The 13,805-nt window shown below is 39.4% G+C and overlaps 1 protein-coding gene across 2 annotated transcripts in view; it reads right to left on the bottom strand.

Moving 5' to 3' along the window:
• Positions 1-543: 543 nt before the first annotated feature.
• Positions 544-13,805, bottom strand: part of LOC138205312 (rho GTPase-activating protein 42) — a 57,311-nt gene continuing 44,049 nt past the window's right edge. Inside the window, exons 8-25 of one of the 2 annotated variants that reach the window (XM_069161221.1) lie at positions 12,927-13,056; positions 12,429-12,529; positions 11,697-11,806; positions 11,112-11,168; positions 9,326-9,404; positions 8,958-8,997; positions 8,581-8,643; positions 8,343-8,417; positions 7,685-7,769; positions 7,435-7,493; positions 6,584-6,689; positions 6,159-6,318; positions 5,455-5,605; positions 4,808-5,203; positions 4,461-4,617; positions 2,944-3,006; positions 2,759-2,838; positions 544-1,979 (exon numbers count right to left, since the gene is read on the bottom strand). In XM_069161221.1, coding sequence (XP_069017322.1) covers positions 1,891-1,979; positions 2,759-2,838; positions 2,944-3,006; positions 4,461-4,617; positions 4,808-5,203; positions 5,455-5,605; positions 6,159-6,318; positions 6,584-6,689; positions 7,435-7,493; positions 7,685-7,769; positions 8,343-8,417; positions 8,581-8,643; positions 8,958-8,997; positions 9,326-9,404; positions 11,112-11,168; positions 11,697-11,806; positions 12,429-12,529; positions 12,927-13,056 — 2,001 coding nt within the window. In that variant the 3' untranslated portion in view covers positions 544-1,890. The remainder of the gene's footprint in view (positions 1,980-2,758; positions 2,839-2,943; positions 3,007-4,460; positions 4,618-4,807; positions 5,204-5,454; positions 5,606-6,158; positions 6,319-6,583; positions 6,690-7,434; positions 7,494-7,684; positions 7,770-8,342; positions 8,418-8,580; positions 8,644-8,957; positions 8,998-9,325; positions 9,405-11,111; positions 11,169-11,696; positions 11,807-12,428; positions 12,530-12,926; positions 13,057-13,805) is intronic. The other variant, XM_069161222.1, reaches the window with a different exon arrangement.

Genomic DNA, 13,805 nt, shown 5'->3' with positions numbered 1-13,805 from the left:
GAAGCTTAAAAAAACAAGAAGAAAAGAAATACATACCAGCCTTTCTTCCGAAATGGGAGAGAAAGTACATAGAAACCTGCCACTGAAACTAATGAATTAATAGCAGCAGAGTGACTCACTGTGATTACTTCAGGGAGGTGAAACTGGGAAGATGACTATCTTTAAAAAAGTTTAAAAAAAAGAACAAAATTCACTGAGTTTAAGTGCATTAGAAACAAACAACTCGGGACACGTCGGTACCAATGCTGCAAATCATCTAAAATGTTATATTTTCATAATATAAAGTATTTCATAACTTTTAATCTGCATCTACATCAGACAAGATACATGTATCTTCACACCAGATTGCATTTAAAATAGTTAATACATGTTTTGACTTCTGCAATCAAATGGGAAAAATGGGATGTAGGAGTTTACCAAGCTCACAGAAAGAAAATGTAATATTTATTTAGCTGTGGATAGGAAGAGTCCTATAAAGGAGAACTATATTATAAGAGATCTATATTTTCACTCACTGTAAAAAAGAGACATTTGGACGACAGGTCTAATAAATCACGCTGTTTATTTTGTTTATGTACTGTTGACATACAGTAGATGATTGCAAGGGAACAAAACTCCAATATAAAAAAAAGTATACCAAATGTAACATATTCAGGATATGAATATCACTTTTATGAAATACCCCTGAAAATTCAGACTATAAGGGAGTATTAGTCCTGCATCACTGTTCAAGGCCACCTCACATTCTTAGAGATGTAAATGGAAAAGAACAGCCTGATCTTGGCAGGAGCAGCATCTCAAAAACACTCCCAAATACATTTTGGCTAACCAGATAAAGTTTCACTTCGGAGAAATCTTTCAGTTGGTAATAACTGAGAAAAAAGGGTTGCTGATTATTTTCTTTTATCTTTTTCTGAAATTGTATCACTGAAGTTAACTTTTGAGATAATTATAGACTTTGTATTTTTTAAATGTTGTGAAAGAAGTAGAACATTAATTATTAAATGGCATCTTTAACATAATATAATCTGATACTTGTCTAGTTGTCATTCCTAGTACACCAGTGTACCAGTGAGTACAGTACCGCAACAGACATCAAAAGTGAACATTTCATTTATAACATTATAAAAGCTAATTTTTACATGTGACATACATTTGCTGTGACAGTGTAAAGTAATAAACAGTTATGAGGAGTAAAAATGTTTGACAAGCAATTACAGAAACACTTATGAGCTTTATTGTACAGTACGGTACTGTTTAGCGAGCCAGAAAGTGCACCGCAGCAGTGAGCAGGTTCAGTGGATGAACAATGATCAAAAGTCCATAAATATGAATGCTTATGATATGTTAAGGTGCCAACAAATTTATGCTTTTTCTAATACATTAGATTATTCTCTTTATTTTAAATCACAGCTTGTTCAATTAGAGTTAATACAAATGTTTATGAGACAGTAGATGTCCATTAACAACTTGATCGTTATATGTTGATTTAATGGAAAATTAAAAGATTATATATTTCTGAGAATAAAATGTGTGAAATGGGATATGATTGTTTTGTGATTCTGTAGGTTAATACTGGCACTAAAAACGTTATTGCAGTCAATGGGTAAAATATTTACATCTAATATTTACATTATACCTATTTATTCTGAACCTCCGCAGATTCCCCAGAAATATTTCTCAACACAGCCGGTACAGAAAGGAAGGTATATTTTTGGACTTTAAACTTCTCACTGTTGAAACAAATACCGATCTGCTTGATGCCTGCTAAAAATGCATAAAATACAGAAATGTCGGTTACCAGAAGTGATAGGAAAATCACAACTATTAACCACATTGTGTATTATTTTTTCCATGGATACCATGAAAAAGATGCACAGTTAACACCTGCTAGAAGAAGACAACGTAATTCTCCGGGATTAAACCTGTTTTTTCCTCGTATGTTGCTTGAAGCCAGCCTGGTTCAACAGAGGGGTAGACTACAGGACATAAAAGATAAAAAATATACTTCAGTCAAAAAGGAAAGAGAGGCAGACTCATTTAACTATAATATTTCCAAAACATGGTAAATAGCAGATTGAGCACGACTCAGAGTCAGATTGCTTTTCATATTCGGTCCCTATGGTGTATTTTTATGAGTTAGAAAACAACACAAACAGTAGAAATCATGAGACAACAATAGTAATCATTGCTGAGATGCACCAAAAATGAAGGCAAACAGTTTTAAAAAATAATTAGCTAACGCAATCTTGTCAAAATATGCTGGAAAAAAAATATAGAGGAAATGGCCTGTTAATGTGGAGAGCGATAAAAATGTCCCTCCTGCTCATTAATGATAGGGAGCGTTTGTTGACGTTTTTGCATTTGACTGCAGGCTGTGTTTACAGGGAACAGGCACTGGTGCCTTCCATCACTAGGTTACAGTGACCTGCCTGCCCTGGTTATGGGCCAAGTCATCTCTTTATGGAAGAAAGCAACAGGCAATACAAAAAAATACAAAAAAATCCTGAGGCTTTTTGGATTTTAGCAGTGTATATAGGAGTGTCACACAAAGAACAACATTATTTAATGCATTTACCTAACGCTGGGAAGTAGCCAAGTCTTTACTGTTTGCTGTAAGTACATAACTCAGTCTGTGTATACTGTTCAAATTCCCAATCAGCCTATGCACAGAGACATGTGTGCTGCTCTGAACACTTCTGCAGTTAAGTAAATGTCAACCATACTGTAAATATTTCCTTGTTCGGGCTCTGCTCACCGTTTGAGAAGTGCGCCCCCTGGGGGAAGCTGAGCTCGTGGCTGTGCTCTGCCTCACAGGAATACATCGCCTTTGCATCCCTATAAAGACAACAAAAACAGCCAATGTCACGGCAGATTTGAAGAGATGAGAGTGGGATTAATAAAGCCAAACTGTTGCAGGTGGTGTCGCATTTTTTACAGCACCTTCCAACTGGTGCAGACTGTGGGGAGGAAGCATTTTCAAAAAGCAGCGCTCTGGCAGCAACCCTGAAACAATCAGAAAAACAGTACACTTCAGTGCACCTCATTATGTAAATGATTTCATTAAGATATGCAGTTGAAAACAAAATCCAAAGACAAATATGTCCAGAGATTAGAGGATAAAGGGTTTTTAAATTAGTATGTAATATATTTTATTATATTACTGTCTATGAAGTCAGCAGTGCTGCCTCCGACGGAAATTCAACCGTCTGACCAAAAAAACAACCTTTTCTCAGTTTCTCTCAGCCTTGCCAGCATTTCTTATTGTTTAGAATCATGCGAAAGGCAGAACCACAAGCTACGGGAGGTTTCCTTCCTCCGGCCAGACTCGGCTTCAGCACGGTGCTGCACTGGGTTAAGCTATATAACAAGGCTGCACTTGACCTTGTGCACAACAACCTCAGACTCAAGGGGACAAGAGAGCCGAGGGCAAGTTGGGTGGGTGCTATACAGGGAAACTGCTTGAGAGACTTTGTTACTCACCTCTCAGACATGACAAGTCAAACAATCCATTTGTCCCGAGAGAACAAGTGCAGACTGCTGCTGGGTCACATCAACCCCAGAGCAGGCAGAGCGTAATTAAAGCGAGCTCTCCCACGACAGCAGAAAAATACATAAATCTCAGAACACATACTCATCTGATCTTAGGGGCCTCTCAACGCTCGTAAACAGACGGAGGAGGAGGCTGACAAACTCAGAGGGGGGGGGAAATAGGAAGAAGTGTGGCAGTACTATTGTCCTCAAGCCTCATTGACTTGTAGCTGTTTTGTGGAGGCACATAAAACTGCTTATAGTGAACAGTATATTCCCACAAAACTCACTTTGGCTTTTTATTACATGACTAATTAATTTGTCTGTTGTTGAGTAAGTGATTCATTATTTTGTCCAAAAAAATGTTAGAAAATAGTAATAGTGAAAATAGCGAAGTGACAGCTTTAAATCGGTTGTTTATCAGAATCAGAAGTATTTTATTAATCCCCACAGGGAAATTGTAATGCCACACTCACTCACTTCTTCTCCAGGTTATAAGAACAAAATAATTTATGAGAAACAAGATAATAATTATTCTAAATATACAGTAAATAGGAGTATTCAATAAATACAATAGTTAAAAATACCAAATCTGTGCAAAATGTGCAAATTCTCAAAACCTTTACTCAAACCAACAGTCCATAACTCGTGAGAAATCAGAGTTAAAACTATATAAAACAATAGGAGTTTGAAAGTAGGATGTTTGGCATTTGTGCTTGATGGATTATTATTGATTGAAGCATTATTGATACATGTTCAAAATTGTTGTTAATTTTCCTTCCAGATGGCTTATATTTTCGACACTGGGTTTGTAATAAAGTAATGCATAAGATGTTAAAGACGGCATTAAACAGCAGTCGATATATTCACTAGTATAAGAAGTAGTCATATATAATGAGCATAAGTGTTAGCTTTTTAAAAGTCATTACACGGAGCCGGGTCTTTGGTAACCGTTGCTGACTGAGTTGTCCATCCTGCGGCGGATCACTTGTTTTGGTGGAAGGTCTGGGTGCCCAGCGGGCTTTGATCCCTCCTTGGACTCCAGCGTTGATAAACTTTGGACAGATCCAGGGAAACTCCTGCAGCCTTGAGGGTGACACACAAATAATAACTTGTCTCTCCTCGTAAATGACACAAAAACACAAAAGTCTGACACTGAAACGGCTGATGCTGCACCAAATAACTCATGAAGTGAGTCATGTAAATAATGTTTTAAATGATCGTTAAGTCAATGGGGGCTATCAGTCTTTGGAAGCCCGGGAGATAATTATCCTACCTTCAGATGTATGCAGTGATTTCAGAGAGGGAGCAGCAGAGCGGCTCAGCAGCACTGGCCTGATGTCAGTGCGGAAGTGGGGGGCTTTTTTGGGTGCAGGAGACAGCCGTGGTGTTGTGCTGACTGAGGACAGGCTAAGAGCGTCCTCTGACTCTCCATCTGTGCGGCCTGTGTCCTCCCTGGAGCTGGACTCTGGACTGCTGACACATACGGTGCTCCCGGGGCCATTTGAGTGCTGTGATGGCGTCCGGCGGAGGTCCAGGAGCGACTTGTCCTGACTTGTCTTCCATCCAGAGGAAGCTGTTTTGGAGGAAGTATTCTGCTCAGAGGAGTGGGATGACAGAGACTCAATGCTGCCCATGGGGGTGCTGCTTGGACTGCTGCTGAGAGTGTCACCTATGCAGGGACCAGAGGAGAGGCATACAAGGCCCTCATTAAAACCTGCTGAGGAAGGAAGCGATTACAGTCACTTTATTGCTCAGAGAAAATACCTCATTCTGAAAATATAGGATTCATTTGGAAGTTTATTTCCAAAGACTTGAAAAAAACAACAACCTCATCTCGAGGTGACTCTGACAGTCCACTGACAGATTTTGGCAAATTGTGGCGTGATGACACGTGGCAGTGATCACTGCTTTGATACTCACTTTCTGCATCTGCCAGGCACAGTGTTGGGGTGTAGAGGCTGCGGGGTTTCCGGGGCCCAGGAGCCAGACAGATGGCCCTGCTCCTGCGAGAGCCAGGGCGGCTCTGGGGTTGGGGCAGGGGCACGTTGGGGTCTGGAGGCTGGTGGAAAATCTGCGGGTCCAGAAAGGAGCACTGATTACTGAAGACAACCACATGATATTTGTATTCCCATACATGCTGGAAATTCAGTTGGGCTTTGGAAGTTTCTTTGCAAGTTTTGTGTAACTCAATATACTGTATGCAATGTGAAATTACATCTACACCATGAGACATATAAATGTTGTCAACAATCAAATTAACCAAAACTCTGTTTACCGAGATAGCTATCACTTTATAGCTTGGGGTTGTCATTAAACACCCTGCAAATATTATACAACCAGTGGTATCAACACTGAACATATTTCTTTCATAAACTGTATCTAAACTGTAGCTTTATATTGATACTGCACTATGAAACTACCCATACTATCACAGATATTAAACATGTCCGTCACCTGCATGTGGTGCCATAAATCTATTCTCTAAAAAGCTTTTGTAAGAATAGTGATAGCATCAATTTGCAATGAAGACCGTTAATGTAAGAAATACATGGAAAAGGAATATGTTAAATGGTGCAAATAAAATGACAAACATGCTGTACATCCCAAGCAGAGCGATGACTCACCTTGTTGAAGTTCTCGATAAGTATTTCAACCACAATGTTCTGGAATTTGATGTTCATCATGGCGGCCACCGTCTCCTCCTGTGACCGCATCAAAGTGGGCCCAAAGATGACACCCAGGTTTGACACCGTCATCAGGTTGAACTGGTTTTGTGTGGAAACTCTGCATATAAAAGACATCGACTTATATTATACGAGTGTAGGATTCTGCTCTCTGCTCATACTTTCAGAACGCTAACTCTAAACCATGCGGTGACATCTTTAGCGTCTACCAGATGTTGACAGTTTCAGAGACACCTACAAATGCACTGTGTGGTCCCTGAACTATGAAGACACTTTAATTAGACTCGGCAATTTTCATCTTTTCTCTGAGGGACACTCTTTATTTTAAGGCTGCAGTGTAACTAGCTCATTACAGGAACACGTACGTGACAAGGTGTTTTATTAGTAACTCCAGCATTTCCTTGTTCCTCTCCGGCAGCTTATGAACCAGAGCATGGACAGCACACACCCTGTAGTTCTGGTCATCTGACTCTGAGGAAAAGAAAAATGAGTTTAAATAATCAGGAATCAATACTAAAATTAGAAACGCCAAGTTGGCAACTATTGATTTTTAGAATAATATTTTAGATCTGTCCAATAAGTATCACAGCGGCGGTGATAGGAGTCTATTGAAATTACTATACTGCCTTGGCAATGTGTGATCAATATAACTGCAGTCGCATAACAATGTCTGATTTTTTCAAATCAAAATTTTATCTACACATACATAAAAAATACCCATCAAACTGTTCAAGATCAGACAGTCAATGCAGATGAGTATGAAAACACAAAGGAGCAGACATGAACCCAGTTTAACTTCTCGGCTTGACATGTCATGACAGAAACATAAGACAGACATGATGTAATCAGATGAATTGGTTCAATCTTTGCACATTTGATTTTCCTACCGTCAGGACCTGGATGTAGTGCTGACAAAGCTATCACACTCCAAATGACTAAATTCAAAGTCAATTCCCTTTTAGAATTTATTCCAATTCACATATGTTTTGTACAATTTTCAAATTAAAATGTGATATATTTTGGGATAAATACTATTTACCCACAAACATCCACATCAGATATCGGTAACAGTATCAGATGTGCATGCTTCTTTAGTGAATTTGACCATGCTGACAACTACAGAATCCTTCTTTCATTCATAATATTAAAAGGGAATAGAGTGAAAATAGTAAAAAAAAAAAAAATACTACAGCTTTAAGTAACTTTCATAACTTACTGACAGCCAAGATGAAATCTTTGTGGAGCTTGAAAGTCATTAGAGGCTCAGAGAGACACCTATTGAATGAAAAGAACAGTTCCCATTTATTTCCTGAGTGACACGGGTCCTTTGAATGCAGCCGCCTTCCTTTGTACGTCACTGACAGCATTAAATGCATGACTAACACCAGGGAGGTTTCAAAGAGGCTTTATGGGGGCAATGATGACTCCTGACAGTTAAGCACACGCAGCCGGCAGGGCGAGCTGACCTGAGGTAATTCTTCAGACCGCTGGTGATGGTTTTGTTGTCCCACATCTCTGGATCCAGGTCCATATCCACAGGTGCTTTGGATGCTATTGGACACACATTGGATTTTTATGTCACCACAGCTATTAAGCTGTAAACTGTCTGAAGAAAAAAATGCAACCTAACATGACCCGACAAGCTATTTAACTGAGAATCAAAAATACTGCCCGTCTCCTTGTTAGAGAGACTCAAGAGGATAATCTAAAATCAATGTAAGTGCACAAAAGTACATGTGTGGTGTCTCACAGAGATGGAGATCGAGCTTTGGAGAGATTTTTAGTAATTCGTTCAGACATTTTCCTTTTCAAACGTATAAAATGTATGTGATTGGTAATTCAATGAAGTAATGACAAAGTAATACGAGGCCAGATGACTTTTACACTGTCACACCACAAAGAGGACCTCTTTCCTTACTCTGCTTTGATAAAACACTGGATTCAACCAAAGACAGTGGCAAAACCTGAACTGTTCAAGTACTGGAGCTTTTAAAGCCCCCCAAAAAAGCAACGTGGTGAATCAGGCACTTATGAGTTACAGAAAGATCTCTTTGTTTTGCTGCGTGTTGTGTGAGAAGTTTTACAGATCATACTTTTTTTTTTTTTATAACTTTAGCTACTTACAAAACACTGTGGTCATCAGCTTCTGCACCCTTGAGTTGACTCCTCCAATTCTGTACAGTCCCATCGTAGTTATGCCTTCGTGAAAAAGGAAATAAATGAACTGGAACAAAGGATTCTGCACAGTTAAAGACTAATGCAATTGTGTTGTCATGACCACCAATGAATGAAGCCCATTCTTAATAATAATAATCATTACCAAAGTGCATTGAAGTCATACCGAGAGATTTAAATACCTCACCTCTCAGCTCGACCAAGTCAATGCATTTCCTCACAAAGTTAAAGCCTGCTTCATTAAGAAATGCTGTAAAACAAGAAAGAATATGGGTTGACATGTCACTTACCGCATGGGTTACCCAAGCATCATGTAGGAATAATAAGCGCTCCCGTATTACTGCTCTCAAACTAATAAGATACCAGCTCTGTGCTGGAAGGCTCTGCTATGTCTGAGTGGGTGTATGTCAAATAATTGTGTAAATGAACAGAGATAGCTAGAGGTAACAAATTGCTTATTTGGAACTGGTTGTGTTGCCTATTTCAGTCTCTTATTCCAAGTCTTAGAAACCTAAATTTGGCATTTCAACGATGAAAGTGGTTTGGAAAGAAAAACACACTTACTCTCTTCCTTTTTGCTCAATATGGCTGGCAGGTTGTAAATCTAGAGAAAGTTTACAAAAATCATTATTAAGTTAACGAGCCTTCTGCTTTAAAAATAAACAAAATCGCAGAAAGAAGATATTGTAACAGTTTTTCCCACTGCTCCCATGCTTTAATTGGACTGTCCTACTATTAACACAAGTAGGTGGTGCGGTCATGGTTTCTTAAAAATACCTAACTGGTAGCCACCAGAAGAGGGAGCCAGCGACCAATAATTAAATTGTGTTTTGTTTTGTTTTTTTGTCAAAAAAACAAAGTAAAACCATTGTGGTCAAACAGCAGCCAGCACAAAATGAATATTTCAAAGACAAACAGGCAGAGTTCCTCACCGGCTCCTTGCCATCCATGGCCTCCAGCCACAATCGTCTGTTGGACTCTGACAGTGCCTGCAGTGTCATAACGCCATGCCTGGAAAGATTTCAGAGAAAAGCTGGTCTCAGTCTGATCTCATTGCCTTGGGGCCCCTGGACAGACCATGTTTACACTGGCTGAGAGCACTATAAAAGGACTAGTGTAACTAAAATAGCTTATGTGCAAATGCTTGACTTCAAACTGTGCCCTCGCTTGGCTTTGTGCTTCACATTCCACTCCCAATTAAAAGCTACATGTGCTCAATATCAGTGTGATATGCACCCAGCATGCATATACTTTTATCTTATCGAACCTTCCTAGATGCTACATAGCTCGAAACGGCTCTGAGCGTTATCTGTACTCGATTTGTAGCACTGTTTCAGTTGGTGGTAACATGATGATACAGCATTATCTGATGATACGTAAACCCACTCAGTGGTGATAGTTAGTACTAGCAGGGCCATGTCCAACTTCCATGTGTTACAATATATAGGTAATTTCAACCAAATTTAAAAAAAACAAAAAAACTTTTTTCTTTTTTTATTTAGCTCCAGTGGTATCTTGTCATGCAGACACATTTGGATTTCTTGGACCAGGTTTTGAGCTGTCAAATATTAATGCCTCAAACCCAATACATTGGATGTGGATGGAAATATTTATATTTGTGATGCTCACAACATCGAAAACATTTAAAAGATTCAACAGCAAGATGTCTTTCCAGAAACAGTGACTCTGTTGCTCTGATACATAAAACAACCTGGCATCAGTTTTCATTGAAAGTATTTTCTGAAAGTCCCAATGAAAACGGTTGACCCTGAGGTCTGCGTGTTATCCAGAGCATCAGGGATATTCTTTTTGAAAGACATGCTACGGTTTTGTTTGTTTTAAACATTGAGCATAACAAATGATATCATATTCACCGAGTTGGCAGTGGATGCTTTAGAGACAGAGATCTCAAAACCTGGGCAAATAAAATACAAATATTTGCATGGCTAAAATGAAATACCCCTTTAGTAAATTGGGTGAACCAATCATTTGTATGATGGTTCTAAGATGGTTGGCCTGATTATGGCTTATTATAGGTGTAACAACATGTTTATTATAATGAGGAAGAATGAATGAGCTTGAAGCTGACTGGAGCTTGGCCCACATTGTCCTTGTGGTTGGAACATGCACCTTGGGGCATCGCAGTTTATGATAAATGAGTTGTCCTGCGAATAAACTGCAGTTATTGTCCATGCTCAGCAACACTCGCCAAGGGTGAGCAGTGCTGGGCCCGCTGCTGCAGTGCAACATTAACACACAGTGATGCGCCAACTCTATTTTCTCAAGTACACATCACAATAATTAGCTCATATCAAGTTGTAATTACGCATGGCTTGGACAATTGAGCCAGTGTTAATCAGCTGACAGTCACTAAAAGTCTCTGATGTTTGGCTAATCCCCAATCCCATTCTCCAGTACGTTTTAAAGGGGAATGGGATTAGGAGTTGGCCAAATGATTACAAATCAATTATAAATTTTTCCACACAGCTAAAACATTTCATACATCTAAAAAGAGGCAAAATGATCAATTAATTATCGGCTCAATGTCTGCATCCTCTAGCCCATATTGACCATGTGATGTCTGATTATGTGAAGTGGTAGGAAGGCAACAGCATTTCATTAGGTTTGGATTTGAGATGGAGTGAATAGTACGATTAGCAGCACACATGCAGCACATGCAACTGCTCTGAAAAGGGCAGCACTGGTCAGTTCACATACCGGACTTTACAGAAAAACCGAAGCGGTCTGAAAAGAGTTCCACGATAGATGTCATTTCTAAATTGACATGAACACAGAGAAAAGACGGAATGGGTTCAAAAATAGAATAAATATTGATGTTGGAGACATACAGCAAACAAGAGCTCGACAGGGAGAGAACTTGAGGAACATGCAGGAAACAAACAAAGCTGAAGACATCTAACACTGGTACACTGGAGTCTTTGAAGATGTTAATCAAACCTGAACAGAACTTGCATGTTTAAAGGTTGTGTACTCCAGTGCTAATGTAGGTTAATTTCCAGTATCGGTGGGTTCAACAGAACCTCAAAGTGCATGAGAACAAAATTTCACATGCAGTTCATCAATCCTAAAATAAGTTAGTTGTAATTGTGTTTAACCTCTGCATCCTTCACCGTTGTTTACATATGCAAGAGCTATTTTGATGAACTAGTTTCCAGGAGCCAAATTGTGGATATTGAATTAGGTGATGAGAAATGTTTTTCCCTAATCGTTTTCTTCAAACAGCATTTATTATTGCGTTTTTTGAACGTTTTCAGCCCATTTTTGTGAATATGCATCACAGACCTCTCCATCACTTCAATGTCAAAGCAGAAGCGCTTGTCGATGGAGTCTGTTTTCCTCCGAATGCAGGACTTGAGCTTGAACATCTCTGGCTGATTCAGGACAAGACCATTCTAAAAATAAACACACCATCCATTAGTAAATGTAAACCAAAATGAAAGATAGAAACATAAACACACTTGTTGAGGTTTGATCTCTAAATCCACATGTGCAAATGCAAAAAAAAGTCTAAAAAAAAATCAATATGATCATCCAGTTAGTACATGAAAAAACTTGAATGGTGGAGGCAGTTTGCAGATCGAAGACACAAAGTGTGAAATCATTTTGGAAATAATTATCAGTAATCATTTGATCTGCATGAAGTCTCATTAAGTTATTTTCACAGCATCAAGCATAAATCCTTACAAATTAAGAACATCACGCGCAAAACAAGATGCACTAACTCTGTCTGTGAGAAGGTTGCTTCGCCTCCTCGAGTTTCCCTTTCTTGTTATTTGTGGATTTTGTAATCTTTGAACCATTTTTGTCACCTTGAGTTAACAAGTCTTTTGTTTCCTGTGCCCAATCTGCAGTTCTGTGACTTTTTCCCTCCACCCTCTGGGGTTAGACAATCTTATAAGCCTCAAGCAGGATGTTTGTTTCATGATTACACTGGCTCAGTCTGTGCATGTGCAATTTTAACTAAACTAAACTAAACTAAACTAAACTAAACTAAACTAAACTAAACTAAACTACCTGCTTCCCAGCTGACTTGTTTTCAGTGTTGCTCATGCTGAAGGTCTTCCTGCCTTTCTCATACGTGCAGTAGTGACGTGTCCAAGTACATCCCAGAGGACCTAGGACAGAAAAATGAAGAAGAAAATAGTAGCAGGGACAAAATTATTTTTTATCTGAATCACAGCCTTCTGGACGGACTTCTGAAAATCAATTTGCAATTAATGGGTGATGAATCAAAAGTTGTTTATAGCTGCTGATAGAAATCTATCATTTGTGGCAACCCCCTTCTCCCTCCCGCATTTGAGAGCACATCAAAGAGAATTGGTAAACAGGATGAATTATGAGTTCTGTGTGAGAGGATCTCTTCTGCAGAGGCCTGAGAGAAGTCCAGACATGTTTATGGTGATGGGTGTAAAACCATGCACTTATAAGTGAAAGGAGAGAGGGAGAGGGCCTGGAGGGCCTGGAGGGCCTGGAGGGCCTGGAGGGCTGGGAGCGCAGCGAGGGAAGCCTCACGTTTCTCCTGGACATACAGGAAGCCTTCCATCGTCCACTGGCCTGGAGGTTTATAGTCCTGATCCGCAGACCTTATCCTCTTCATCAGCTTCTCCACTTCCTGTTTGGTGCTCACGAAGTTGTTTCTAGTCTAGGTGGAAAACACCAGATTATGTTATCATACCATTAACAGATGAACTCTTGTGTACTTGCATCTTTTCTCATTTTAAGAATACCCTAATTCTTCCTCCAGCAACAAATACATGTCAAACAACTGACAAATGATTGCTATTTGTGCAGCTGTGTGAGAACACCTTGGGGGAAAGAATAATTTGCAATCTAATTGGAAATATAGATACAGCTTCTCTTTCGAATCCCATTTTTACTATTATATTGAATGGATCTACTTGAGATGATCTAAAATAAGGACAAAAACTCAGGTGTTATCTTCTTTTTTGAGTCAAGAAGGTCAATATGCGGCTGTTTCATATCTCTTAGTGCTGAGACAGTCTCACCTTCTCCAGTTCCTTTTATAGCTCTCGGCAGACTTGGAGAAAGGGTTACGGACTGGAAATTGTCAGGTCAATGGCGTTGACATTTAGGGTCAGAGAGAAATTTGGACCCTCAGGCCGCAAGTGGTGAGGTCATAGTTATGGAGGCAGAGGGCATGGCAGCAGCTGCACTTTTACTCCCAACTCAGAGTTATTTTTGACACAGTACCATTAAATGGCCTGCAGTAACTGCCAGCAACGCAACACTGAAAATATCGATCCTAGGCAGCAAAGAATTTCATTTAACCACACAGTTATCCATTTGTGAAAACTCCGCTTGTTATATCAGGGTATGATAAGCTGCAGAATCTGATTACGTGGCTGGTTGCCTTTGTATACAAGCCCTGAG

This window comes from Embiotoca jacksoni, unplaced genomic scaffold, assembly GCF_022577435.1.
Source record: "Embiotoca jacksoni isolate LCO1_2020_lvr unplaced genomic scaffold, fEmbJac1.0.p SCAF_28, whole genome shotgun sequence".
NCBI lineage: Eukaryota > Metazoa > Chordata > Actinopteri > Embiotocidae > Embiotoca > Embiotoca jacksoni.
The sequence above is the reverse complement of the archived record's forward strand: the minus strand, read 5'-3'. Positions and strand labels throughout refer to the sequence as shown.